The sequence below is a fragment of the Physella acuta genome, unplaced genomic scaffold (assembly GCF_028476545.2).
Source record: "Physella acuta isolate Inbredline_101_S28 unplaced genomic scaffold, ASM2847654v3 ptg000311l, whole genome shotgun sequence".
Taxonomy (NCBI): domain Eukaryota; kingdom Metazoa; phylum Mollusca; class Gastropoda; family Physidae; genus Physella; species Physella acuta.
The window spans coordinates 645999-672752 of NW_026731830.1; the positions used below are offsets into that span (position 1 = coordinate 645999).

A 26754-nucleotide genomic window follows, 5' to 3' on the forward strand; every position below is an offset into this window, starting at 1 on the left:
CAAAAGAAAGTAACTATACGAATGTTAACTAACTTTTTCTCTAAGTTACCTCCCTTTTATGTGTCTGATATTTAAAATTAATATTTATGTAATTTTGGCAATATTTTCACCGAAACCAAATTATTTTAGTCTCAATATTTACACCATAGGCGACATATTAATGTTCTAAATTTAATCGAAAGCTGCTTTACAAAAGTGTGTCTTCAGATAAAATATTAATTAGTCATGCAAATTTGGATAAAGACACTCAATAGTATAACACATAATCTGATCACATTAGGTTGACGTGCTAAAGAGATGGTAAACAACTGAAAAAAGCAAAGATGAGAAAAATACTTCACTTTAATTTCAGTGTAAGCTTAAAATATATTTTACAAAATAATGTTGATATTGTAAAAAAAATAAAAATATTGACAGATTTATGTTTAAAATTTGAGACTGATAAACTCTTGTAGAGAATACTTATTTTAGCGCTAGACAAGAAAGAAACTTAAACATATTAATCAAATGCATGCACACTTTTTAGGCTAAAAAAATAAAATGGATATTTTAACGGACTTACATTAAACAATTACGTGTATGTTTGCATTTATTAAAAAAAATAATGAAAAGAGATTATCAGCCAATAGTCTTCTACTGTTCTTGCATTTTGTGTATAGTGACCAAAGGGGTAAAAATAAATGGAAAAATAGCATTTATTTACATTTAGATTTGTCTAAAGCGAATAACCTAGTGATTGTATGTTTAATGTTAAAAAAACACATACAATTATCATAGAAAACCACAAATACAAGCTAGACCAGAATCTTCTACAACAGCATAAAGAGAAAAGTCTACAGTGCTGGGCAATTTAATCTGTTACAGATGTTCTGCTGATGTCAAATTATGTTCAGAGCATCAAGGATAAAACATTCTCTACTAAGGGTAGAGACACTTGATGGTTTGTTATGTTTGTGGAATATTTTAATAATGTGAACTAACTTCATCTGAAGGAATTTAGGCATACCATTTTGTTTTAAAATATATGTGTTTTCTTATCGTCATTTACACAAATTTCAAACATTACATCATGACGACCCACAGAATTATTTACATTGTGTTTAGTGCGGTAACACACCTGACAGTGTAAACGTAGACCCACTGTTTACTGCAAAAAGAGGAATTAAAACATATTAGTACTTATGTTAAACAGTACAAAACAATGCTGTCGATCAAACTGCAGAAGACTCCATAACAGTAAGTGGACATTAAATAGAGATCCCATAAGCTCAACACATGTGTTTACATTAAATAGAGAATACATACACTCACAGCGTTAGTGTACATGCAATAGAGGTTTCACACAGAACGTTTAGCCTATGCACATCAAACAGAAAACAACGTAGCTGAAAACGCATGTATTACACATGTTGATTGCGATTGACAACTATCAGCATTTGGTCAAAAAGTTTGTCCATTGTACATTACATTGAATACAAACTGATTAGGGATATTTTAAAAATATTATAACGGCGATAACAAGAAACTGCTCTGCTTAACAAAGAATGACGTATTCATGAGCATAATAGAGCAAAAAAAAAAACGAAAACTTGAGTGGAAAATATTGCATTAACGTAATTATGAAAGTACGAGAAAAATGGCCCGTTGCGGAAGGATACACAGGGCGCTAGGTTGATAGTGCTGTCTCTTTTCTCTAAACTAAAACCACCCCACCCCCCCACACCCCCACACACACCAACCCCACCCCCCCACACACCACCCCCACCCCCCCCCCCCCAACCCCCCCAACCCCCGAAAAACATGTATACCGTCCCATTCAACGAAATATAATTATATACTTTTTTTAGTGTCCGCCCCCTCCCCGAAAATTCTACCCCCGCCCCCGAAAATTTCAAGTACCCCCACCACTCTCCGGGGAGGAAAAAGTCTAAATTAAAACCACCCCCCACCCCCCCCCCCCCCCCCCCACCCCACCCCCCACCCACCCACTCTAAAAAATACATGTCTACCGTCCCATTCAACGAAATATAATTATATACTTTTTCCAGTGTCCGCCCCCTCCCCGAAAATTCTACCCCCGCCCCCGAAAATTTCATGTACCCCCACCCCTCTCCGGGGAGGAAAAAGTCTGAAAGAAACACTGTTGTCGCGCTTAGCCACTACGCGAAGAATTGTATTAAAGAAATTGCGAGAAAACCACTTTTTAGATTAGACACATTAATTAGGCGGTAATTTTATTATAGAGTATCGATGAGGAAACCACCCCACCCCACCCCCCCCCCCCACACACACACACATTGTATGCAAGAAACTCTTCACGCAAACCATTTAGATTAGACAACATTTCCTTTTTATTCAATGTTTACGCGATAATCAATGACGTCATTATATTACTGTGTGCACTTTCCGCCTTGAGATTATTTTCTACTCTATGCTAAATGTGTCGACGTCATACTTCGTCTTTCGTTTCACTGTGAGAGTTTTTAAATTGTTTGTGTTTTCTCTAGAGCGTTCTTGTCAGATAGAATTTTTGCTTATGTTTTCTCTAGAGCGTTCTTGTCAGACAGAGCGTTCTTGTCAGATACATAGACAGACAGCGAAACTATTAGTATTAACGAGAAAAATGGCCCGTTGAGGAAGGGTACAACGGGCGCTAGGCTGATAGTGCTGTCTCTTTTCTCTAAACTAAAACCAACCCACCCCCCCCACACACCACCCCCCACACACCACCCCCCACCCCCACCACCCCCCCCCCCACCCCCCCCCCCCACACACACACACCACCCCCACACACACCGCCCCCCACCCCCCCCCCCCCCCCAAAACATGTCTACCGTCCCATTCAACGAAATATAATTATATACTTTTTCCAGTGTCCGCCCCCTCCCAGAAAATTCTACCCCCGCCCCCGAAAATTTCAAGTACCCCCACCCCTCTCCGGGGAGGAAAAAGTCTGAAAGAAACACTGATGTCGCGCTTAGCCACTACCCGAAGAATTGCATTAAAGAAATTGCAAGAAAACCACTTTTTAGATTAGACACATTAATTAGGCGGTAATTTTATTATAGAGTATCGATGAGGAAACCACCCCACCCCACCCCCCCCCCCCACACACACCACCCCCACCCCCACCCCCCACCCCCCACTCCCAAAAAAAAACATGTCTACCGTCCCATTCAACGAAATATAATTATATACTTTTTCCAGTGTCCGCCCCCCTCCCCGAAAATTCTACCCCCGCCCCCGAAAATTTCAATTACCCCCACCCCTCTCCGGGGAGGAAAAAGTCTGAAAGAAACACTGGTGTCGCGCTTAGCCACTACCCGAAGAATTGCATTAAAGAAATTGCAAGAAAACCACTTTTTAGATTAGACACATTAATTAGGCGGTAATTTTATTATAGAGTATCGATGAAGAAATTTCTTTTGAGTTGGGGAGGGGGGGGGGGCTCAGACGTTCTTACGCGGGGGGTGGGGCTTCGCCCCTACCCGAAGAATTATATGCAAGAAACTCTTTACGCAAACCATTTAGATTAGACAAAATTTCCTTTTTTTCAATGTCTACGCGAGAATCAATGACGTCATATTACTGTGTGCACTCTCTGGTTTGAGATTATGTTCTACTCTATGCTAAATGTGTCGACGTCATATTTCGTTTTTCGAATTACTGTGCATGTTTTTATTTTGCTTGTGTTTTCTCTAGAGCGTTCTTGTCAGACAGAGCGTTCTTGTCAGACAGAGCGTTCTTGTCAGACAGACAGCGAAACTATTATTATAGACGAGAAAAATGGCCCGTTGAGGAAGGGTACAACGGGCGCTAGGCTGATAGTGCTGTCTCTTTTCTCTAAACTAAAACTAACCCATCCCCCCACACACCACCCCCACCCCACCCCCACACACCGACCCCACCCCCACCCCCACCCCCACCACACACCACCCCACCCCCACCCCCACCCCTCACCCCCACACACCACCCCCTCCACACACCGCCCCCCACCCCCCACCCCCCCAAAAAAAAAACATGTCTACCGTCCCATTCAACGAAATATAATTATATACTTTTTCCAGTGTCCGCCCCCTCCCAGAAAATACTACCCCCGCCCCCGAAAATTTCAAGTACCCCCACCCCTCTCCGGGGAGGAAAAAGTCTGAAAGAAACACTAAAACCAACCCACCCCCCCACACACCACCCCCCACCCCCCCACACACCACCCCCCACCCCCCCCCACACACACACCACCCCCCACCCCCCCTCCCCCCCCCCCCCCCACACACCACCCCCCCACCCCTCCACCACCCCCAACCCCAAAAAAAACATGTCTACCGTCCCATTCAACGAAATATAATTATATACTTTTTCCAGTGTCCGCCCCCTCCCAGAAAATTCTACCCCCGCCCCCGAAAATTTCAAGTACCCCCCACCCCTCTCCGGGGAGGAAAAAGTCTGAAAGAAACACTGAAACCAACCCACCCCCCCACACACACCCCCCACCCCCACACCCCCCACCCCCCCACCCCTCCACCCCCCCAAAAAAAAAAAACATGTCTACCGTCCCATTGCAAGAAAACCACTTTTTAGATTAGACACATTAATTAGGCGGTAATTTTATTATAGAGTATCGATGAGGAAATTTCTTTTGAGTTGGGGAGGGGGGGGGGGCTCAGACGTTCTTACGCGGGGGGTGGGGCTTCGCCCCTACCCGAAGAATTGTATGCCAGAAACTCTTCACGCAAACCATTTAGATTAGACAACATTTCCTTGTTTTCAATGTTTACGCGAGAATCAATGACGTCATTACATTACTGTGTGCACTCTCTGGTTTGAGATTATGTTCTACTCTACGCTAAATGTGTCGACGTCATATTTCGTTTTTCGAATTACTGTGCATGTTTTTAAATTGCTTGTGTTTTCTCTAGAGCGTTCTTGTCAGACAGAGCGTTCTTGTCAGACAGAGCGTTCTTGTCAGACAGACAGCGAAACTATTATTATAGACAGAGCGTTCTTGTCAGACAGAGCGTTCTTGTCAGACAGACAGCGAAACTATTTTTATAGATGACGACCCACACATTTATTTGCATGATAATTAGTGTGGTAACACACCTTACAATGTAAACGTTGACTAACTGTTTACCACTAAAAGAGGAATTAAAACATGTCAGTACTTACGTTTAAGTTTACAAAAATTGCTGTCAATCAAACTCGCAAAAGACTCTATAGCCTAAACAAGTTAATGTACATGAAATAGAGATGTCATAAGCTCAACATGTGTGTGTACATCAAATAGAGTATCGATACACTCACAGCGTTATGTACATCAAAACGAGGTTTTATAAATAACGTTTGGCCTATCTTCATAAAAAAGAAAATAACGAGTTAGCTGTGTACGCTTGAATTGGACTAAAAAAAAGAAAACAATGACTTGAGATAATATCGTTAACAGATTATGACAGTGTAAGATTATAAGTAAAGCTTATAAACGGTTTCATTTATAATGTCATATAAAATGTACGCATGTTAACACAACACTTATTACAACTAGGATCTGTTTGTTTTAAAGTACAAGTGAAATATAGGGAACATCTAACATTAGTTAGGCGCATATTGTATTCACAATAATTAATACATTACGTTTATTCCATTACACCATCAAACATAGTTAAAGTGATATAATTTTATGTTAGGAAGGTTGGCTGTATCGGACATTAACCTTCAGTAATTGTATATTTCATGTATATGTTAGTGCATATTGCAAAGTAAAAAATGCTTTGTTATATATAAGCAGTTAGTTTTTTTTTATTTTATGTAAGAGAAATTACTATTTGCAAAAGTTTCGTTAATTCTCATGACTTATATTTATGTAGCGATTTACATTTACGCTTATAAGGCCAATACGATTGTGGCTTCTGTAAATAAGACAAATGTATCGACTCTGAAGATAGATAGTATGAAAGTATGCCTGTGTTAGATGATCATTAAAATGATATAAAATAAATAAATGTGTAAAATAATGATGACGCCTGCAAATATGTAGTCTATGTCTGACGTAAAAGATACGTCGCTAACATCAGAGGTTTATGATGCTGAGAAATTATATCAATAACGGTTTGGGTCAGTTATTAAAGTTTATATATAGTAAATGTGAAGTAGGTTTTCCTACATGATTATATGTTTTTTACAAAGCTGATGTATGTTAAAGTATGTATTGGCAGCTGGTGTATTGTGGGTAGATTCAGATAGCACTTCAGTTATACTTGCATATCAGTTTTACTGGACTGGAGATTATGTGCCCAGCACACATAAGGAAGAAAAAAATAGAGTTTGTTTGGTCTTAAATCACACTGTGTTGTTTTTCTTTAGATGTGTATAAGCAACTAAGTAAATACAAAAAAAAATAAACAGAAACCACTAGTCGCACATAGCTTACCAAAGTTTGATATGTGATAATAGTTTTTAAGATAGAAGTAAAATTACAATACGTAAAAGTAACATCAATGTATTATACGCGGTTCACGCTTTAGATTGATATGTTTGTATTAAAGTTCTACAAATCAAGGCTAATCTTCAATAGACGACTATACAATGAGGAAATAGTCTTAAACAGATCCACGAACTATGATTTTTTGTGTAAAAAAATAATAAACTGTTTAAAAAAAATGAAAAAAATAATAAAACTTAATTTGCTACACAAACATCCGACAATTTGTCGCTAAAAGGAATTTAACTTAATATCGTAAGAGGTACTCATTACCCTTAGAAAACGAGATTATGACATTGTAATTTATTTACTTAACGCTTATTATCTGTTTGAATTATAATGTCATATAAAAATTAATACTTTTACAACCAGGATCAGTTATAAAAGTGTATGTGCTGTAAATATAAACTTTTTTACCAAGATTCTTGCTTGTCTCTATATAACTCTGAATATGTTGGAGGTAATTCAGGAAAAAACTTAAGATACAAATAAACATCATCATAAGTACTGGACTGTGAAATGTGTGTTTCGGCATACAGCATGAGTGATAAGAAAATATGTTAAACCTAAGTCACAGGGTTTTCTCTTTGTTTAGATATATAAAATAGGTAAAATAAATAACAACAGAAAAGCAATATAAATTACGTTAGAAAAATTGTCTAAAGTTGCGATTTCCACAGTTATTTATTTGCTAACATAAAAAATGTATTCTTAAATTTAGTCTACATAATCTACCAGACGCTTAGTATATTTTAGATGTGTGTTTTCGCGCTTCATAAACTAAAGATATTTTTTATAAGTTTGCTTAAAAGACAAAATAATCAATTAAGCCTAGAGTCGTATACAAGATCGTTGAACTAGGATTATTTATTTTTCTTTAATATGCAATGAAAAGAACAATTATGTGTTCTAAAATAAACAAATTAAGGACATATTAAAGAGTCTAAAGTCAGCAATGGAACTATTTTGGTAAACGGGAGAATGTAATTCTTGCTTAAAACTTGCTTATAACTTTAAGTGAAAAAGGAACATCTAACAACAGTAAGGCGAAAGATGTATTCATATCAATTAATACATTACGTTTCTTCCATTACACACTCAATCCAAAGAAAAAGAATATATTTATTTATGTTAGGGAGGTTGGGGGGGGGGGGGTCAAATTTTTACCCGGGGACAAACTTTCGATGTGCACCCCCCTCTCAAACGTTTGATTTCTACCCCCCCCCCCCCCCCCCCATTCATGAGACGATCCTGGCTACGCTACTGTGTGCCCATCACACTTAACTCAGTACAAAGAGAAGTTTAGATTTACATTACACTGTGTTGTTTGTCTTAAGATTTAAACAAGCAATCAGGTAAATTTAAAAAAAAAAAAACTTAAACTAAATAGAATGCATATTACTTCAATTAAGTTTGATATAATACAATAATTTTATAAGATAGAAGCAAAATTATAATACGTAAAAGTAACCTCAATGCATTATAGGCAGCCCACGCTTTATATTTATATGTTTGTATTAAAGGGCTAATCTTCTCAAGCATGTAAAAGGATTAAACAGTCTTCAATAGATCCGTGAACTAGGAATGTTTATATAAAACTATTTAAAACATGTATTCTTGAAAAAGTGTCGCTGAAGAGTACTCCGCCTGGAAAACGAAAGAAAGGAAGACCACTGGGAACATGGAGGAGAGAGATGGAAGAAGAAGTGCAGGCTACTGGCAAGACCTGGCATGAATGAAAGTGGCTCGTCCAAGACAGAGTGGAATGGCTAAAATTTGTTGTTGCCCTATACTCCACAGGGAGTGACGAGGATTAAGTAAATAATTATTTTTTAAAAAAATATGAAAATAAGAATAAAACTTAGTTTGCCACAAAACCATTTAATCATGTGGTGCTAAACGGAAAAGGAAATGTAACTTTTTTATCACAAACGGTGTTATGTGCCATGATTCGAAGAAATAAAAAAAAAATTCTTACAAAGGTATCCCTCGATAGTAATGTGCGTCTGCGAGTAATTGTTGTTGACATTGCATTATCAATGCAACTTTTTTTAAAGAATGTATTAATTAAAACAAAATTAAATTTATCACACTATCTGATGAATTAAAATTCTAGACATTTTTGTAAAAGAAGCGTAAGGGTTTTTTCCAAGGGAAGGAACTATGTCAATGTTTACTAATTATTATTCTCTGAGTTACCTCACTTTTACGTGCTGGTAATCAGATTGTTCAATGTTATTACTATTTCACAATTATTATTTTCAATATTTACACCATAGGTGCCATATTTAGGATCTTAAAAATATCCATCTAATGAAAAACTGCTTTACAAAGTGCGTTTTCAGATAAAACAATAATTAGTCACTACATATTTTGATAATAGCACTTAATCGTAAAATCAATAGTCTGATCGCAATAGTTTGTCGGGCTGAGAATTACTAAATACCTAAAAAAAAAAACACAGAACAAAAGAAATGTAAACGCATCTGAAATTCAGTGTATGCTAGTGATATCATGAAGTCCAAAGTAAAAAATATCTTATATCATGTTTTAGGGGTCGTCCATTTATGACGTCCTAAAATAATTCGGATTTTTAGACCCTCAATAACATATATTATGTACAAATTTATTGAAACACGGCTTTATTCTTTAGGATAATGTTTATTATTTGGCCAAATATTAAAAAAAAACAATGTAGCCCGTGGAGAAAAAAAATTAATAGTTTTGAAAAATCAAAGTATAAATAATTTTTTAAAAAAGCCCGCTCCCCACCCCCCCCCCTCAAGTTACCAAACACAAGGGCATACAAAGTATTATAACCTTTGAGGGAGGGGGTTGTGTGCTAACAAGGTTTAATTCTCTGTTCTAGTAACAAAGTATAATGCTTTGTACTCGTTGAATGTATTTTAATGATTAATATTAGCCTCATCGGGTTTATTTCATCTAGAATTTCTTCCAGGCATCTCTTAAGGAGTGTGTGTGTGTGGGGGGGGGGGGAATTGGCTCTGCCCCCGCCCCATACGAAATGGAATTGCTATAGAAAATATATACTTATATGAAGTGTCCGCCCTCCCCCCCTACTCCGTAAATTTAATCCGCCTCCACGGAAATGTCAAGTGCCACCCCTCCCTCCCCCCCCCCCCCACACTGGAGAAAACGTCGGGAAGAAACACTGATGGCATCTATTTCTGTTTAAGTCATATCTCGCTTTCCAAAGAGGTGGTGTTTTCGTTTTTTTTTTGTCGGTATAGTTGAAATAGCTGTATGCGACCAACCGTTGCTTTACATTTGAGACTTAAAACTGTTTTAAAACCCTTTTAGTGATGGATTACTTAGGCGTTTGACAATAATTATTAAGAGCGAGGATTTGGGGAATTGGGATATAAAAAAATAGAACAGTGGGAATAAACAGGCACAAATAAACTACTTAGTAAATGATTTGTTTAAATTATGTTGTTTGTTAAACTTTATGTTATGTTTTAATTATATTCGCATAGTCCATAGTACAAATATAAATAAAGTACATTCCATTACTGTTCATTTTTAAATGTCTGTTTTAAGAATGTTTATAATTATTAAAAAAATATCTACGTTGGTTAAATCTTAATAACTGATATGGTTAGATGTAAATGTTAGATATTTGTTAGTAGATATTAAAGAAATGGGTGTAAAAAAAATCTAGCCAGACTTATCCGTGTCTTGTGCTGTTGCCGAGCTGAATGCTGCTTGAATACATTGTATCATCTTTAGTTCTGGTCTGGGGTGATTCTGGGGTGTTGCTGGGGTGTCGCTGGGGTGTTGCTGGGGTGTTGCTGGGGTGTAGGTTCAATGAAATAATGTTTCTTTAAATGGTATATGCTGTAGTGTAGGTTCCTTGAAATAATGTTCCTTTAAATGGTATATGCTGTAGTGTAGGTTCCTTGAAATAATGTTCCTTTGAATGGTATATGCTGTAGTGTAGGTTCCTTGAAATAATGTTCCTTTAAATGGTATATGCTGTAGTGTAGGTTCCATGAGATCATGTTCCTTTAAATGTTAACGACTGTACTATAGGTTCATTGAGATAATGTTCCCTTAAATGTTATACGCTGTAGTGTAGGTTCCATGAGATCATGTTCCTTTAAATGTTAACGACTGTACTATAGGTTCATTGAGATAATGTTCCCTTAAATGTTATACGCTGTAGTGTAGGTTCCATGAGATCATGTTCCTTTAAATGTAAACGACTGTACTATAGGTTCATTGAGATAATGTTCCCTTAAATGTTATATGCTGTAGTGTAGGTTCAATGAGATAATGTTCCTTTAAATGGTATATGCTGTAGTGTAGGTTCAATGAGATAATGTTCCTTTAAATGTTAACGACTGTACTATAGGTTCCTTGGCAGAATGTTCCCTTAAATGTTATATGTTGTAGTGTAGGTTCCTTGGCAGAATGTTACTTTGCTTAAACCTGGGTTGACGCGGATAATCCCTCCTGGCACAATAATGTTTGGTTTCATGTGTGATTAGATAGATTTTCACTGACATAATGTTCCCTAACTTAATTGTAAGTTTCCTGATATAAATCTTCATAGATAAATGTTAAAATGTAATGTTTCAGTTTTTTGCTGAATGTTCTCTGGATTGGTAAAACACTGGCTTGATCTTCCTTCACTTATGAGGTACAGCTAGAATGAATGTTCATGTATTGGTAAAGCGCTGTTATAATGTTCATTCGCTTGTGCGGTACATCAATAATGTACAAGTATTGGTACAAAGCTGGCATTATGTTCCCAGAATTCGTATGCTACTAGCTTGGTATGATGCAGACCGAATGTTACTTCGTGATTTGCTGCAGGTATTGTCCATATCTTTTATGCTGCGGGTCTGCAGTGGACATGGCACTCACGACCGTCATGTGTTGACATCTATCGCTTTAATTATGACGATCTAACCTGTAAATACGAGGAAGAAATGTATAGTTAAGGTTTGGTAAAGAAATTATTTAATTCAAAGTATTAAAACACGAACATTTAATTCCGTGTATATATATATATATATATATATGTACATAGAGAGAGAGAGAGAGCAAGATAATGGAATATAACATAATAGAACGGAATAAAAAACAGAAAAGAAAAAAATGGCCAACGATATTTATCTATCCAGAGTAAAACCTAACAGAATAAAAAAAAAATTATGTCTGGGTTAGGTCATCCTGACCACAAGGCCATGAACCTATTTACATTTTCTTGGGTCGATTTCCCAACCTGTAAACAAATCCCACCACTCCTCCCCCAGCCCTGACATGTTTATGGCTTTCAACTGGGAATTGCAAGACACGATCTGAACTTTGTTTTCGCCACGCAATTTCAAAATAAATCAAGGGGGGGGGGGGGGGGGGGGTGGAGAGAAACAAAAAAGGAAGGTGGGTTTTGGATAGTTGTGTGTGTGGGAGAGAGGGGGTGTGCGTGCGGGAAGGACATTTTGAGGTTAAACTTAGTTGCGTCCCTTGCCGAGGTATACTTTAGGCATGTGCTTGACAGAACCTGTTCGATATGTCATGAGGCATTACTTCCTGCGATTGGCAGTTTTAATGTATCTGGGAATACGTCACGTGACATTTTAGGATCGGTGTCGTATGACAAAGTCGGACAAAAGTCAATGTCCATGAACGGGTATTGTGAACATGTTGTGACATGTGTGTGAGAACTTGTTGGGACAAGTCTATGTCAAGTATATTTGTCTGTGCACATATTATAACAATTTAAATGCACGTGAAAATTTTATGTCAAGTATATTTGGAAATGTTAGGAACATTGTATGTGAACATTTTTGCACCAGTTTATTTAGTATATTTGTTTAAATTCACATTGCCTTTCACTTGTTGCAGTGTCAGCTTCTAGGAACTAAACCAATAGATTTCCGAGTGAATTCAATTAAAACCATTTCACCTACGGGCCTTGTGTTAGTGTACAACTTAAGTAGGCTTGTTCACAGTGTTCTCGTAAGAAATAATACTAGCCACATTTTGCGAACAATTCATTCTAATCGTCCTATTGTTACAACCTCTATTACGTAAGCTGTTCATAACTAATTAATTGAACTCTTACAAGGTATATTTTTTAGCATAGCACTGAATTGCTTATCTGGTATATGGTCATAACAGAACACCTACAACATACAATTACCATCAGGTATTTGGCGGTGCGGTCAATGATAAATGACGTCACGCTTTTTGTCGATTTTTACATCCCCCCCACCGCCCTCCCCTCCGTCACACATCGTCACAAAAAGCCAGACACCTCCCCTAAAATGACATCACACCTCAGCCTACGACTCCCCCCCCCCCCTCAAAATTGCAGTTGAATTTTTCTGAAAACATCTATATTTTTCCAAAAGCGTGTCTGAACTCTGTCATCATAGAGTATTTTAATCAATTACAATTCCAATTTATTAAAACCGTTTTCTAAAACGCGAAATAACGGCTAAAACTCGTTTTCTAACATTGCTTTTTATAATGCAAAAGTGTGACCCCCCCCCCCCAACCTTCCTCTCATCACACACCGTCACAAAATTACGGACCCCCTCCCCCCTACGACTGTGACGTCATTTATGGACGACCCCTAACCCATACAATACTCATCAGATATATTGTCTGCACAAAACGTAAAATACCCATCAGGTGTATGGTATTAATCTTTAGTTCCAGAATTATAAAGCTGTTGGGTTACCAAACAATATATTCACATATCGGAGAAAAAGGTATTAAGTAACCAATAACTTGTATCTTTGGTGTATTATATTTTTATTGTGATAAAGGACGCTAGTTTTAACATACTAAAACAGAATATACTTACCATGATGAAAATTGTAAGCTGGGAAGTGAGTTTTAGTCCAAATCTTGTTTTTTTGTCGTATTTCTCTTCATAATATTTCCATTGAAAAGACAAAAGTCTTTGCAATACGGTTAGTTAGTTATTCCAACGAATAAATCCCGATACCGTTAGGGTTTCAAATCTTCTGATAACCCAAACTATAAAAACTTTGCCATTAATCCACGAAAACAAGTCGCTAACTCCACTGTGTCTCCTAAAGAAAAATACCTTAAACGGCTAGAGCTTGAAATCTTCTGAGAATCCAAAAGATAAAAACTTTGCCATTAGTCCACAAAAACAAACCGGTACCTCTACTGTGCCTCCTAAAAAAACCACCTGTGACCGCTCGAGTTACCTGGCTGGATCTGACCTAGGTTCCTGCAGACACGTCACCACACACTATCAACACTGTCATTGGTTAGGACTCTGTCACGTGATAGCTATGCCAGGCGATTTTTTCCCAGTTCGTGAACTGTTTTTTTTCCACTTTCACAAGTTCGAACAGATCTGTGTAACTCTAACGTAAAGTGTATTGTGGATGTCGCAAGACAAGCAAAAGTAAATCTAATAAAGGTAGATTTAATACTACATGACAATAGAAAAACATGTCTGTTATTTAACGTGCGCCCTACCTCTAGACCAAATCCTTTCGCCAATGCTTTACACTTCTGTGGAGATGATTTGGATGTATGATGGGTGGAACATCTTTATTTTAAAATACACCTTTGATTTGTATTGAATAATCTATAATAATAATTCCGCTAGTGTGTGTGTCACTCTGTCTGTGACTCTGAAAAATTATAGAGAAAACAGAAGCAAAGTAAAAACGTTCACATTCAAACGGAAAACGAAATCTGACGACACATGGAACATATGCTAAAGCAGGTAAAGTACACACTATAAAATGACGTCATTAATCATTGCGTAAACATAACATTAAAAAAAGAAATTGTCCAAATCAGTACACAATAATAATGACGCCATCAATACTTGAGCCTTAACCCGATCTCCCCCCGAAGCCTAAAAACTTCTACCGTCCCCCCCCCCCCCCCCGAACGAAATACAAGTTATTATTAAGTGCGGGCAAGAGTCTGACAAATATGCTGAAATGGTGAGTGCAGAATTTTGGTTTGGTTTTCCAAAAGCCTATTAAAAAATGTACTCAAAGTATACAAGTTTACTTTCACATTTCTTGTCAAAGCAAAAACTAGTAAACGTATATGAACGGAAGTTACATGTTCTTTTTAACTATATGTAGGATACAGGATTAAGCTAAATCCTCATCACTCCCTGTGGAGTATAGGGCAGCAACAAATCTTCGACATTCCACTCTATCTTAGACGAGCCACTAATTCATGCCATGTCTTGCCAGTAGCCTGCACTTCTTGTTCCTTCTCTCAGGAGAGAGAAAGTTCTACCAATATCACAAACATATTTTACATTGAAAAATGTACAATGGATTTCGGGTCCATTATCAATGCCACAAAGAAGTACATTACAATTGTGTACATCATAAAAGCCCACTACATATCTAACGGCTTCTCTAGCTATGGACATTTTGTTTCTCTTCAAAATATTTTGCCGACTACAGCGTGTTTGATTATGGGGGAAATAGAACTAGGTCTTGACAATGGTTAGAAAAAATACAATTTGAAATAATTCTTTAAATATGAAAATACATTTGGCGACACTTTTCGAGCCCCCTCCCCCCCCCCCCCCCCCCATTTAGTTCCCACCCCCCACATCTACAGTAAACATTTTTACGAAGAAAACATTAAGGCAAAAATGCACGAAAATTAAATTTAAAGTTTAAAAAAAATAACAGTTATGGTCGGCTGTGGGGCCCCTAAACAGACTCCCCCCCCCACTTCTAAATGGAAATTATAGTGCTTATGTTGTGTATCGGAAGTATTCTTACACCACTTTTACACGTGTGACATGTAGGCTATACTATACATGTCTAGGATGTAAACTATACATGACTAGAAAAAGAAGGACTTCGCAATATGTAAGTAGCCCCCTATCCCTGCCCAATCTCCCTTAAACATGTTCTTATAAAATTAACTGATGGCGAAGTTTTTTTTTTCCAAACATGTGTAGTATACATGCCGCAAGTGTTAACGCTGTGTTTGGGATTTTTAAACAAATACAAACGTTAAATGTTTCATTAAAATTAAAGAAAATTTTTGAAAAAAGTGTTAATAACCCTTTAATCTAGGGTCTTTTTACCAAGACAAATAAGATATGGATATAATACTTAGTTCAACAACAGGCACTGATACAAATTTAACAGCCTGTTTTGAATTTGGGGTAAATAATTTAGCTACATTGTGGTAATAATTTTAAAATTACTATGGGAGGTAATAAATAAATATTTCAACTATTGTTAAATTTAATGCAAAAATAAGCAGTAATGACATTGTATGAGCGTGATATTTTTTTAAAGTATAAATCTTAGTAAAACATTTGATTTTTACAATAACTTTTATACAAACTTTTCGATTTTAATATTTTTGTTTATTTAGTTATTTAAAATTTATCTTAACTAAAACCTTTGTTTAGTTATGAAATAATTATTTCAAGAAACAAATGTTACCATTAGCTACACTCTGATTCAAGTTTCAGAATGTTTCAATGGCTTTATTTAAAGTTGTCGACGGGCCAGTGTTATGTCCGACCTCCGACAGCCGCGGAGGAAGCGGACGCCCCAGGTTCGTTTGGTATGGTACCGATAGAAGACGTTGTAACGGAATCTCATTAACTTGCCGTGAGCTCGTTAATGTTGTCTAGGGGTAAAACACGACAAATCGAAGAGACTCACACGACTTAAACTATGAATACCTTTTTAATTTATGTACAAGATAATGACACTAGGTAAGATCAAAAAGTACAGATTCTCAGTGTAATATAAATAAACTCAACTCCAACTTACAGTTTGAGAAAAAATCACAATATCACAGCTGTGATAAATCATTAATTCACACAACTGAATGGCCTCATAATAATTACAACAAAAAACCAGGAAGAGACAATTTGCCTCTACACCAATAGAAATCCTTATACAGGTTAAACTATCACCGATAGTCAAAAAGGTGTAATAATACACCAGAACACAAATTCAGTAAACTACAACTAGTCACATAATTCCTTATACAAAAGGTGAAATCATGTCACAAAATAACAATACTGCAAAATGGCGTACCTAACCACAGGCACACCTCTCCTGGTCCCTAGGTCAATCTGGCGGCCTCTGGACTTGAGAAACCCGTGATTAAATACAACTCAGAGTAAGGGGAAATAACTCAAAAGTCTTACGACTATTGGTTGAGGGTCAGTCAAGGATCCTCACGGTCGCAAGTCCATTGGTTGAGGTTCCGCCAGGGATTAAACTTACAATCACATGATGTGATAGCGTTCAGTTGACCGGGTTGTACCAGTGAACTGACAATTCTCCCAAGGACAAATACATAACTCAGGAGATTAAATATACATAAAGCCAAACAGACCTAAGTAGGTCACATCCCCTCCCTTTTAGAGAGGCATTTTTGTTACACAAAAATGGCAATCACTATATGGAACAAATCTGACACAAAAAATGTCCAATTATAGTAACTAACAAAATTTCTATGTCAATAAAAAACATCCTTAAAAATTAAAGGGAAACAATTCACCTTTTTACAATTTACCAAAGGGAAACAATCCTTCCCATAATAATAATACATCAAAGTTCCTTATGCAAAGGAAACAAAACATATCCATCTGGATATAATATGTGGGAAACTTACAACTTAATTCCTTTATTTAAATATCTCAATATAACATCAAGTGCATAATGTGATACATTTTTATAACAACTCAATGCACATTATACAAAACCACCTTTAAATAAGGTTCCTTTGAAAATAACAGGCATTTTCAACGTGTAATCAGATTTAGGAAAACCGTACAATTCACATCTGATTGAAAGCTTGGAACTCCAGCCACTAGGCTACAGTTTAATCAACCATAACATTTGCAAAATGGTTATAACTAACCAAAAAAGTTTCACAAGATCAATGTGAACATCAAAAGTTGTTTTACATTCTTGACAAACAGTCAGCTACAATGTTGTCAGTTCCTTTAATATGGGAAATAACCAGATTAAAATTTTGGAAAAATAGACACCATCTTAAAATTCTATTGTTATTCTGTCCCAACTTAGTAGTGAACTTAAGAGGATCATGGTCAGAAAATACCATGACGGGATTTATGGAAGAAGTGACATAGACTTCAAAATGTTGTAAGGACAAAACCAAAGCTAAAGCTTCTTTTTCAATAGTGGAATAATTCTTTTGATTCTCATTTAACTTTCTAGAGAAAAAGGCTATTGGATGATCGATCCCTCGGTTGTCTTCCTGGAATAAGACTGAGCCAATGGCTAAATTGCTAGCATCAAGGGCAAGTTTAAAAGGCTTGCTGAAATCTGGTGCAGCCATAACAGGAGCGTTAGATAAAAATGACTTAATGGTCAAAAAGGCTTCATGACATTTAGTTGACCATTCAAACTCAACACCCTTTTTCAATAAGGCCGTAAGTGGTTCAGCTACAGCTGAAAAGTTTTTACAAAACCGCCTATAGTAATCTGCCATCCCAAGGAATGGAGGGTAAAGTTTTAACTACCTGTGAGAATGTCTGATTCTCATTAGAAGATAAATGTTCAATATGATCTAACTGGGTCAAAAATGGGGACTTTAACAATTTAAGAGTAGCATCTCAAATTTACTATAAATACTTATATGTAACATAAACTTAGCTGTGGAGAAAGAGATAGTGAGTTTACATGATACACTGTCTGTTTCTTTCTCCGGTTTGGGAAATCGATGACGCAGTCCTTGGTAATCTTGTTAAATGCTTCGTCTAGCACAAGAATCGGTCTCATCGGCCTTGGGAATATTTTGACTGGGATTCCCAACCAACTGACAGTTCTTACAATGTCTGCAATAACGGGTGTCATCGTTGTGCATTCTCGGCCAAAAGAACAGTTCATTTTCACCGTCGGGGTCTGTAGAGAAAGGGTTCTGAACTTCCTGGGGGTGGACTTTGCTTCCCGCTAGGTCATTCCCTAGAAGCAGGTGTACTCCTGGGACAGGTATGGAATCTATCACCCCAAGGATAACATCTCCTTGGATGAGCTGATGTCTCAAGTTGAACTTATGTAGTGGAACTACTGTTGGTTCAGCTCCCACTCCTTGAATGATGGTGACATCACCGGTGTTGGTTTCTGGAGCGATGTTCAATGAGTCTCTCAGCAAAAGTGACTGAGAAGCCCCAGTGTCTCTTAGGACGACGATGTTCCGCGATGATGTTGGGTCTCCAGGGTTGCTGATGACAGCATCTGTCATGAATGACGTGAAGCCAACAGTTCTCGATTCTTCACAATTGGTTGCTGCTGATGTAACCGGTTGGTGAAGAGGATAGTCATAAGATGACTGGACGAAAGTGGTGGTCACTTCGTTACCTCCCTGTGGACACGCTGGTGTAGGGTCATCACGACGGGCGAGGTTCACCTTTGGACTTGCTTGGTGGGGGAGAGCGTTACGAGATGTTCGTACATACTCTCTGTTGTCTCGCTGTCGCAGGAAACAGTTCTTGGAGATGTGCCCAGGCTTGGAACAATAGTGGCAGATCAGTCGCCTGGCTGTGACTCTGGGTATCTGTGTTGATTGACGAGATCTCAGCAACTGGCCAGCAGAGGGATTGTTGCTGATGAGAGGTAGTACCGGATTGTATTTGGTACCAGAACCCTGTGACTTCTTATGTACCAGCTCGTATATATCAGCTGATTCTGCTGCCCTTTTGATGTCTGTTATTCGGTTATCCAAGATGTGAAGTCTGATCTCTTCAGGTACTGCGTTGAGGAAATCTTCTCTTAGTATCAGACTTCTGAGTTTGTCGAAGTCGTCGACATTCTCAGAATGGAGCCATCTTGAAAAGACTTTTTCTTTTTCAAAAAGGAACTCAACATAGGTTTGGTTCTGTTGTTTCCTATTTTTTCTGAACTTAATTCTGTAGGCTTCTGGAGTTATTTCGTAAGCCTTCAGAATGGCAGCCTTGACCTTTTTGTAATCTGACTGGACTTCGCGAGAGAGTGCCTGGTATGTGGTGGCAGCCTTACCAATTAAAACAGTGCTTAGTAACGTTGTGACTACGTTACTAGGCCATTGACAACTTTCAGCCATGTTCTCAAATGTATTAAAAAATACGACAAGATCTGACTCATCAAACTTAGGGACTAATTTGCAAAACTGGGCCAATGTTTGGGCCACAGACAACTGAGAAGGACCTTCTGACCTCGAACTACTGTCAATAATACCAAACTCATACTCTAACCGCTTCATCTGAACTTCTCTTTCTAACTTTAGTCTGGCCTCAAACTCCCTATCAACAATTTCCACTTCCCGTGCCAAAACTTCAGAAAGAAGACTCTCATCTAGCATGCCTTCATTAATGAAGTAAACAATAACTTTGTCCTTCAACACCCTAGAGGTCTGAGTAACAATATAGTCCAGGTTTAACTTTTTGACAACTGTTATCAACTCTTTCCTACTTAAGTTCTCAACTGCTTCCACAGTAGGACTTAACAACAAAGCCTCCATAGCTACAAAGTAACAATGTTTACCTTCAACTGATAACAAAAACAACTACTCAAGAACTAGTTCAACTTCTTCGAACTACTGACCAAACTCTAAATCACAAACTCAAACTAGTGCCAAACTTGCACACAAATCAAAATCCCGGACGAGCCCCCACTTGTTATGTCCGACCTCCGACAGCCGCGGAGGAAGCGGACGCCCCAGGTTCGTTTGGTATGGTACCGATAGAAGACGTTGTAACGGAATCTCATTAACTTGCCGTGAGCTCGTTAATGTTGTCTAGGGGTAAAACACGACAAATCGAAGAGACTCACACGACTTAAACTATGAATACCTTTTTAATTTATGTACAAGATAATGACACTAGGTAAGATCAAAAAGTACAGATTCTCAGTGTAATATAAATAAACTCAACTCCAACTTACAGTTTGAGAAAAAATCACAATATCACAGCTGTGATAAATCATTAATTCACACAACTGAATGGCCTCATAATAATTACAACAAAAAACCAGGAAGAGACAATTTGCCTCTACACCAATAGAAATCCTTATACAGGTTAAACTATCACCGATAGTCAAAAAGGTGTAATAATACACCAGAACACAAATTCAGTAAACTACAACTAGTCACATAATTCCTTATACAAAAGGTGAAATCATGTCACAAAATAACAATACTGCAAAATGGCGTACCTAACCACAGGCACACCTCTCCTGGTCCCTAGGTCAATCTGGCGGCCTCTGGACTTGAGAAACCCGTGATTAAATACAACTCAGAGTAAGGGGAAATAACTCAAAAGTCTTACGACTATTGGTTGAGGGTCAGTCAAGGATCCTCACGGTCGCAAGTCCATTGGTTGAGGTTCCGCCAGGGATTAAACTTACAATCACATGATGTGATAGCGTTCAGTTGACCGGGTTGTACCAGTGAACTGACAATTCTCCCAAGGACAAATACATAACTCAGGAGATTAAATATACATAAAGCCAAACAGACCTAAGTAGGTCACACCAGTGACTGTTGTACGAGAGAAGGTGGTGTTACCTATTCAGAGCAGGAACCAAACCAAGTATTATCACAGGCGTTTCAGTAGGGTCCCAATAGTTGACCAGTGTGATGAAGAAGATCCAGTTTGCATCTATGAAGCTGACCAGCAGTTCCAGAGAGACAAGATGGTTGACAGCGATATTGTCAGGATTCTGAGGCAAAGAAAGATTGAATGCTATGCGTGGGAAGGTCCTGATAAAAAAAACAAATGTCAACAGATTGAAGAAGATTATAACCAGGCGGCTGTTAACTGGTTCATCAAATATGGTGATATGAGAAGCGGGAAAGGTGCTTTAGAGGCCTACATGAAACAGAAACATAGACTTATTTGGGAGAGAAGGAATCCAGATAAAAAATTACACTGAATAAATAGTTCTATTCGAGATACTAGTTTTTAAATAAACGAACTAATTAGAATGTGTATACTCGGTGTTGATGTCAAGTCTATGAAAACGTAGTTGATTAAAAGAAAAATTTGTGTTAACAGTTCAATCTGATTAGCCAATATTTTTATTTTCATTATTGATTCAACTGACCTAGAAATAAGGACTATTAAAACAATTTTCCTGTTATAAAAACTTTATTCATCTTGTTTTCAGTGCTTTAGTTTTCAAAATAGCCATGTTTTGAAACTTTTTTAACTTGCTGATTTTCAGTTGAATAAAAATGTGTAACTTGTCAAAAAAAAAAAAAAAGTAAAGAATTTTAAATTTTAATTTTAATAATTTTCATAGATTTTTTAATAATCATTTTTCCAGATTCATGCTTGTTTAAAGCATTGTTGTTTTGAAAAGGGATTCTGATGGATTGCCACTTGTTTGTCCTGGAATAGATTATACAAAAGTTGAAGCGATCAACCAAAAGAGGACCATAGCTTTCATCAACCATTTTATCACACACACTGCTCGCTTCCTTAACCATTTTGGCAATATTTGTGAGGACAAACTTGAAAATTTGCATGGCCGGTTACAGCAGCTAGAGATCTCACTGAGCATACTTGAAGCTAAGCTGTCGTCAATACCAGGCTTAGAATCAGTGACAGCACCACAGTCCAGCACCCCAGCACCAGCTGCTACTCCAGCAGCTCCCACAGAGAATCCTACACCCACAGCTGCAGCACCTACAGTCCCAACACCATCAGCACCGGCTGCACCTGCACCAGCCACGGAGCCAGCAGCACCAACAGGGGAAGTCAAACCTCAGAACACAGTTTCACAAGATCCAAGATATATGAAATTCTTGAAGATGTTACAGTTTGGTGTCCCACCTCCTGCAGTCAAGGGTAAGATGGCAATGGAAGGCTTGAACCCAGACCTACTGGATACACCAGATGCCCCTGCCCCTGGAGGTGCCCCCCGGACATCTCAAGACAGTGAAGACGAAGCCTCTGACAGTGATGCTGATTTAAGTGATTAAATTGTACTCTTGTTTAAATATTGTCCATAAAAAATATTTTAGGAGGATAAATAAATAATCCTCCACTTAAATGTTGAAATTTTTACATTCATATATTATTCATAAACAACTTTAACTTATCAGAAAATGTTTAGACAATATTTTTTTCTCATTGTATAACTAGGTTATCCAGTTAATAAATTGTATTTTTAAAATGCTGATTAAAACATTTGGTTGCTTTTAAATCATGTTTAATTGACCCTTGTTATGATATCAATTTTTTAAGTATTTAGTCTGTCTAAATTTTGTATTAAAGAATAATTGCTATGACTTATCTTAAATGATTCATGGATGTTTATATTTTCAAAACGGTCTTGCTCAGCCAGAAAATCAGGTCATACTAAATAACCACTTAAGAGATACAATAATAAATAGATTTCTGTTTATATTGTAGGATATGATAAATTTGTTTAAAAATATTGGTGATTGTTGTGTATGAATGTTTATATATATATATTTTTAATTATGAATTTCTTATTTTTTCCATCTTCGTCAAATGACCGTCATTACATTTTTGTGATACTTCTGACTTTATTCTAAGATATAAAATCAGATGTTCTCTGTACAGGTCTAGCATTTAAAAAATGTTTGCTTGATGTTTTGGGTAAATTAGCAATGGAATACAGCGTCCTGTAAACGAATGACATGTGTAATATATTCCATTGGTTGTTTTTAAAACTGCTTTTCTTGTTGATGTCATGATAAAATTGTAATTTTGCCTGTTGAAGAATTAATAAATTGTACTGTTTCGGAGAAGTTTTTAAAACAATGATTTCCCAAATATACTATGATATTAAACATTGTTTTAAAATTAAAAAAAAAAAAAGACTACAGTACAAACTTTATTTCTAAGATGGCCGCAGTAGCATTTTTTTTTAACAGCGCTCAGTATATTTCCATTTTTAATGTGTGATTGGTGACAATTGTGTGTCGTTTTTTTATTTCAAAATTTGGATTTTAATGACTGACTGTGATTGAATCGAGATACCCTTGCTATCTTAATTTAGTCTGCGTGTTTTTATTTCTGCCTGTGGATTTCATTTGTAAGTAAATCTTCATACTAAACAAAAACAATTGAAACGTTTTGAGTGTATTTTGGTCCTTGTGGGGCCAAAACACAAAAACAAAGAATGGATGAAGATATCTTATTCTTTGACGTCTGCTTACCGGGATTCAAAGCCTTCTTCCATGAACTAAATACGGTAGAAACTACAATCCTTCAAGGCCGTTGGTTGACCACGATTACAATTGCCGAGTTTCTAACTCAATTTGCCAAAATAATAGGCTACAACTATGGAGAAGTGAATGTCTGGTATGCCACAATGGGTTCAAGGAAAATTTATGAGAGTCTTATGCTCACTGAATTCTACGAGCCAAATGCACTAACGAATGCAAGGACGAAGAGGTTAATTAGAGTAAGCGTCACTCACGTCGACAAAAAAGAACTGTGTTAAAGGTACACTGAGATGCGTTCCTCCTCACATTAGTAAGGCTGAACTGGAAACAGTCCTTCAGGGCCTAGGTGAAGAGGGGACCACCCCAAACATCAAGACTGAAGACCGAGGGAACAACTATAAATTCATAATTAAACCCATAAATCGACAAAGAAAAAAATACCTCAAGTTATAAGATTTAAAAATGCTGAGGGGGCGGCACAGGTGGCAGTGATCCACCTCTCAGAGAGAAGGATTTTGTGTCCCAACTGTAAAACACATAGGCACTACCCCACCATGTGTAACCAACCTTACGCCCGTTTCATGGACGGGATCCAAAAGAAAGACGGGAGGTATAATGTAATACAGCCCTGGGGGAAACAAGAAAATGCAGCTCAAAGACAACGACTACAAAACGACAAGAGAAGTTTAGAAAGTTGGGACGAAGACGACATCACTGAACTTAGAGAAAGAAAGAGCAAGGAGATCAGCGCTAGCACGGCACGAAGAGAACAGACTCTGAAGAGGAAAAGAGAAGATGGTGTTGGTGACAAGGAAGAGAGGAGTACATCAAGAGAAACAGGAAGTAAACAAATGGGGTCCATAGAAAATGGTGGATGGTGAAGAATCGCCTTCAATATTTAATAATACACCAATATCCCAACCATCTTACAGCGACCTAGTCAAAAGAGGAACAGATCAAGCTAGGCAATTGAAGGCCACAATAGAAAAAGTTCAATCACCAGAGGATAGAGAACTACCAGAGAGCGACAGGGAAGAGCTAGTTAGGCTAGAATATGACGCTGACAGCAAGGACAGCTTACATTCTGCAATAATGGATGTTTCCCTCCCAACAGAGGAACCAGATATTTTCAACACAACAGACAGTTCAACGGATATGTCATATAATGAAAATGATATGAAAAGTGACAACAATTTAAAGGACTTGATATACAGCAAGATCTACAACAACAGGCCAAATAAAATGAACAGAACCAACCAAGGGTCTACACACATAAGTAACCCTAAATATTAGGGGAACCGGCAGTAAAACCCCGGCTGTCATTCATTTCATTCATAAACATAATATCGACATTTTGCTATTACAAGAGACAAACTTAAACACATTAGAACAAGCACAGACATTTTGCAACATACTAGGAATTAAACAATCAATACATAGTACAGGGCAGCACAGTAGGTGAACCAGCATACTTTGTACAAACAACAAATACAAACTAGATAACATGAAAACAGACACACAGGGCAGATTTACAAGTGCCACAATTAAAGGCAACAAGAAGAATACTTAGAAAGTCAATTAGACACACTAATGGGTCGTCCATAAATGACGTCAAACTCGAAGGGGCAGGGGGTTGGGGGGGGGGTCCGTAATGTTGTGACGATGTGTGATGAGGGGGAGGGGGGGGGGGAGGTTCAGATGGTGCGACGTCACACTTTTGCATTATAAAAAAAAGGAATGTTAAAAACTAATTTAAGATGTTATTTCGCGTTTTAGAAAACTGCTTTAAATACAGTGCAATTGAAATTGATTAAAATACTCTATATTAACAGAGTTCAGACAAGGTTTTGAAAACATGTCGATGTTTTAAGTAAAATTCAACTGCAATTTTGAGGGGACTTGTAGGCTGATGTGTGACGGAGGGGAGGGGGGAGGTAACAATCGCCCAAAAAAGCGTTACGTCATTTATGGATGACCCCTAATTATTTGCAATAGTACTCGAGACAAAATAGATGAAATATAGAGAGAACTAAACACACTGCATTCACATAAATACAAAGGCGCTCTTATTCACAGTAGAATAGATACTTTAGGGAGTGAAGAACCATCCCACTACAATATAATACTCGAGCAAATACTTGCCAACAACAAACACATCCCCAGCATTACAACCAGTGCTGTATTATGTTATGTTAACCTTTTTCCTGTGTTAAGTTCTATAAGACTATTTTTAATTGTCACCTTTATCTCTACTTACTTATGTTTTCACCAGTTTCTCAATGTATACATTACTTTGTTTACTTATATTACACAGTCATTTTGTTTGGAACCTGGCAATTAATCTGCTCATCAACAAGGTGTACTTTCAGCATTTCACGATTCTAGAGCAGTAAAGACATACACAGATGTGTTACAGTAGTTGAATACTATGAGTTTAATTCGTTTAAACAATTTAAATGCAGCTATTGCTTTTGCGTTATTTTTTTATATTTGAAGATATTGTACATTTCGTAGTCTGATTGTTGTTTAAAAAATATGTCAAACTGCTTTTTGGAACAAAAACATATTTAATTTTTAATTATTTAGTTTTCAGACTTTTTTTTTATTTTTGCATTTAACTATCTCATTAATGTTTAAAAATATGTTTACTATAATCTGGAGAACCACATAAATAACTAATCCACTTTAGCATAGGTAAACCTTTTTTTTTTAACTTTTAAAAAAAAAATGTAAATTGAATAGCCTACATAGACGTTTTGTTAGTCATCACCATCTCCATTTATTTTCTAACTTTTGAGTCTGCTGCCCATTATGCACATGTTTGATAGTTTGTTGGGTGAACTCAATGACGTCCCATCACTCGACCCAGCAACACAATGAATTAGAAACTTGTGAGCATTATCATACAAGTCAGCGTCTAAATCGATTTCGTAAGCACGACGTATTTGCAAACATTTTAATGGCATTACATTATCTATTTTAGAGTGTTGTTTATGATAATAAACATAATAGCATCATCATCATCATTATCATCATCATCATTATCATCATCGTGCTCATTTCGTGTCCAGAACACAAGCAGAATATGAAGTAGAGTTAACCTGTTT

General features: G+C 37.2%; 2 protein-coding genes across 2 annotated transcripts; both read left to right on the forward strand.

Annotated features, from left to right (window-relative positions):
- Positions 1–20976: 20976 nt before the first annotated feature.
- On the forward strand, positions 20977–21597 carry LOC131940183 (NADH dehydrogenase [ubiquinone] 1 beta subcomplex subunit 10-like; the record flags this gene model as incomplete). The annotated part of the gene is made up of 1 exon (XM_059298807.1): positions 20977–21597. A coding segment is annotated over one exon (405 nt), but the record flags the coding sequence as incomplete, so codon positions are not given.
- Positions 21433–23257, forward strand: LOC131940184 (WASH complex subunit 3-like). Its single transcript, XM_059298808.1, has 2 exons — positions 21433–21470; positions 21793–23257. The coding sequence occupies exons 1-2, from the start codon at positions 21433–21435 to the stop codon at positions 22430–22432; spliced, it is 678 nt and encodes a 225-aa protein (XP_059154791.1). The 3' UTR covers positions 22433–23257.
- The last annotated feature ends 3497 nt before the right edge of the window (positions 23258–26754 follow it).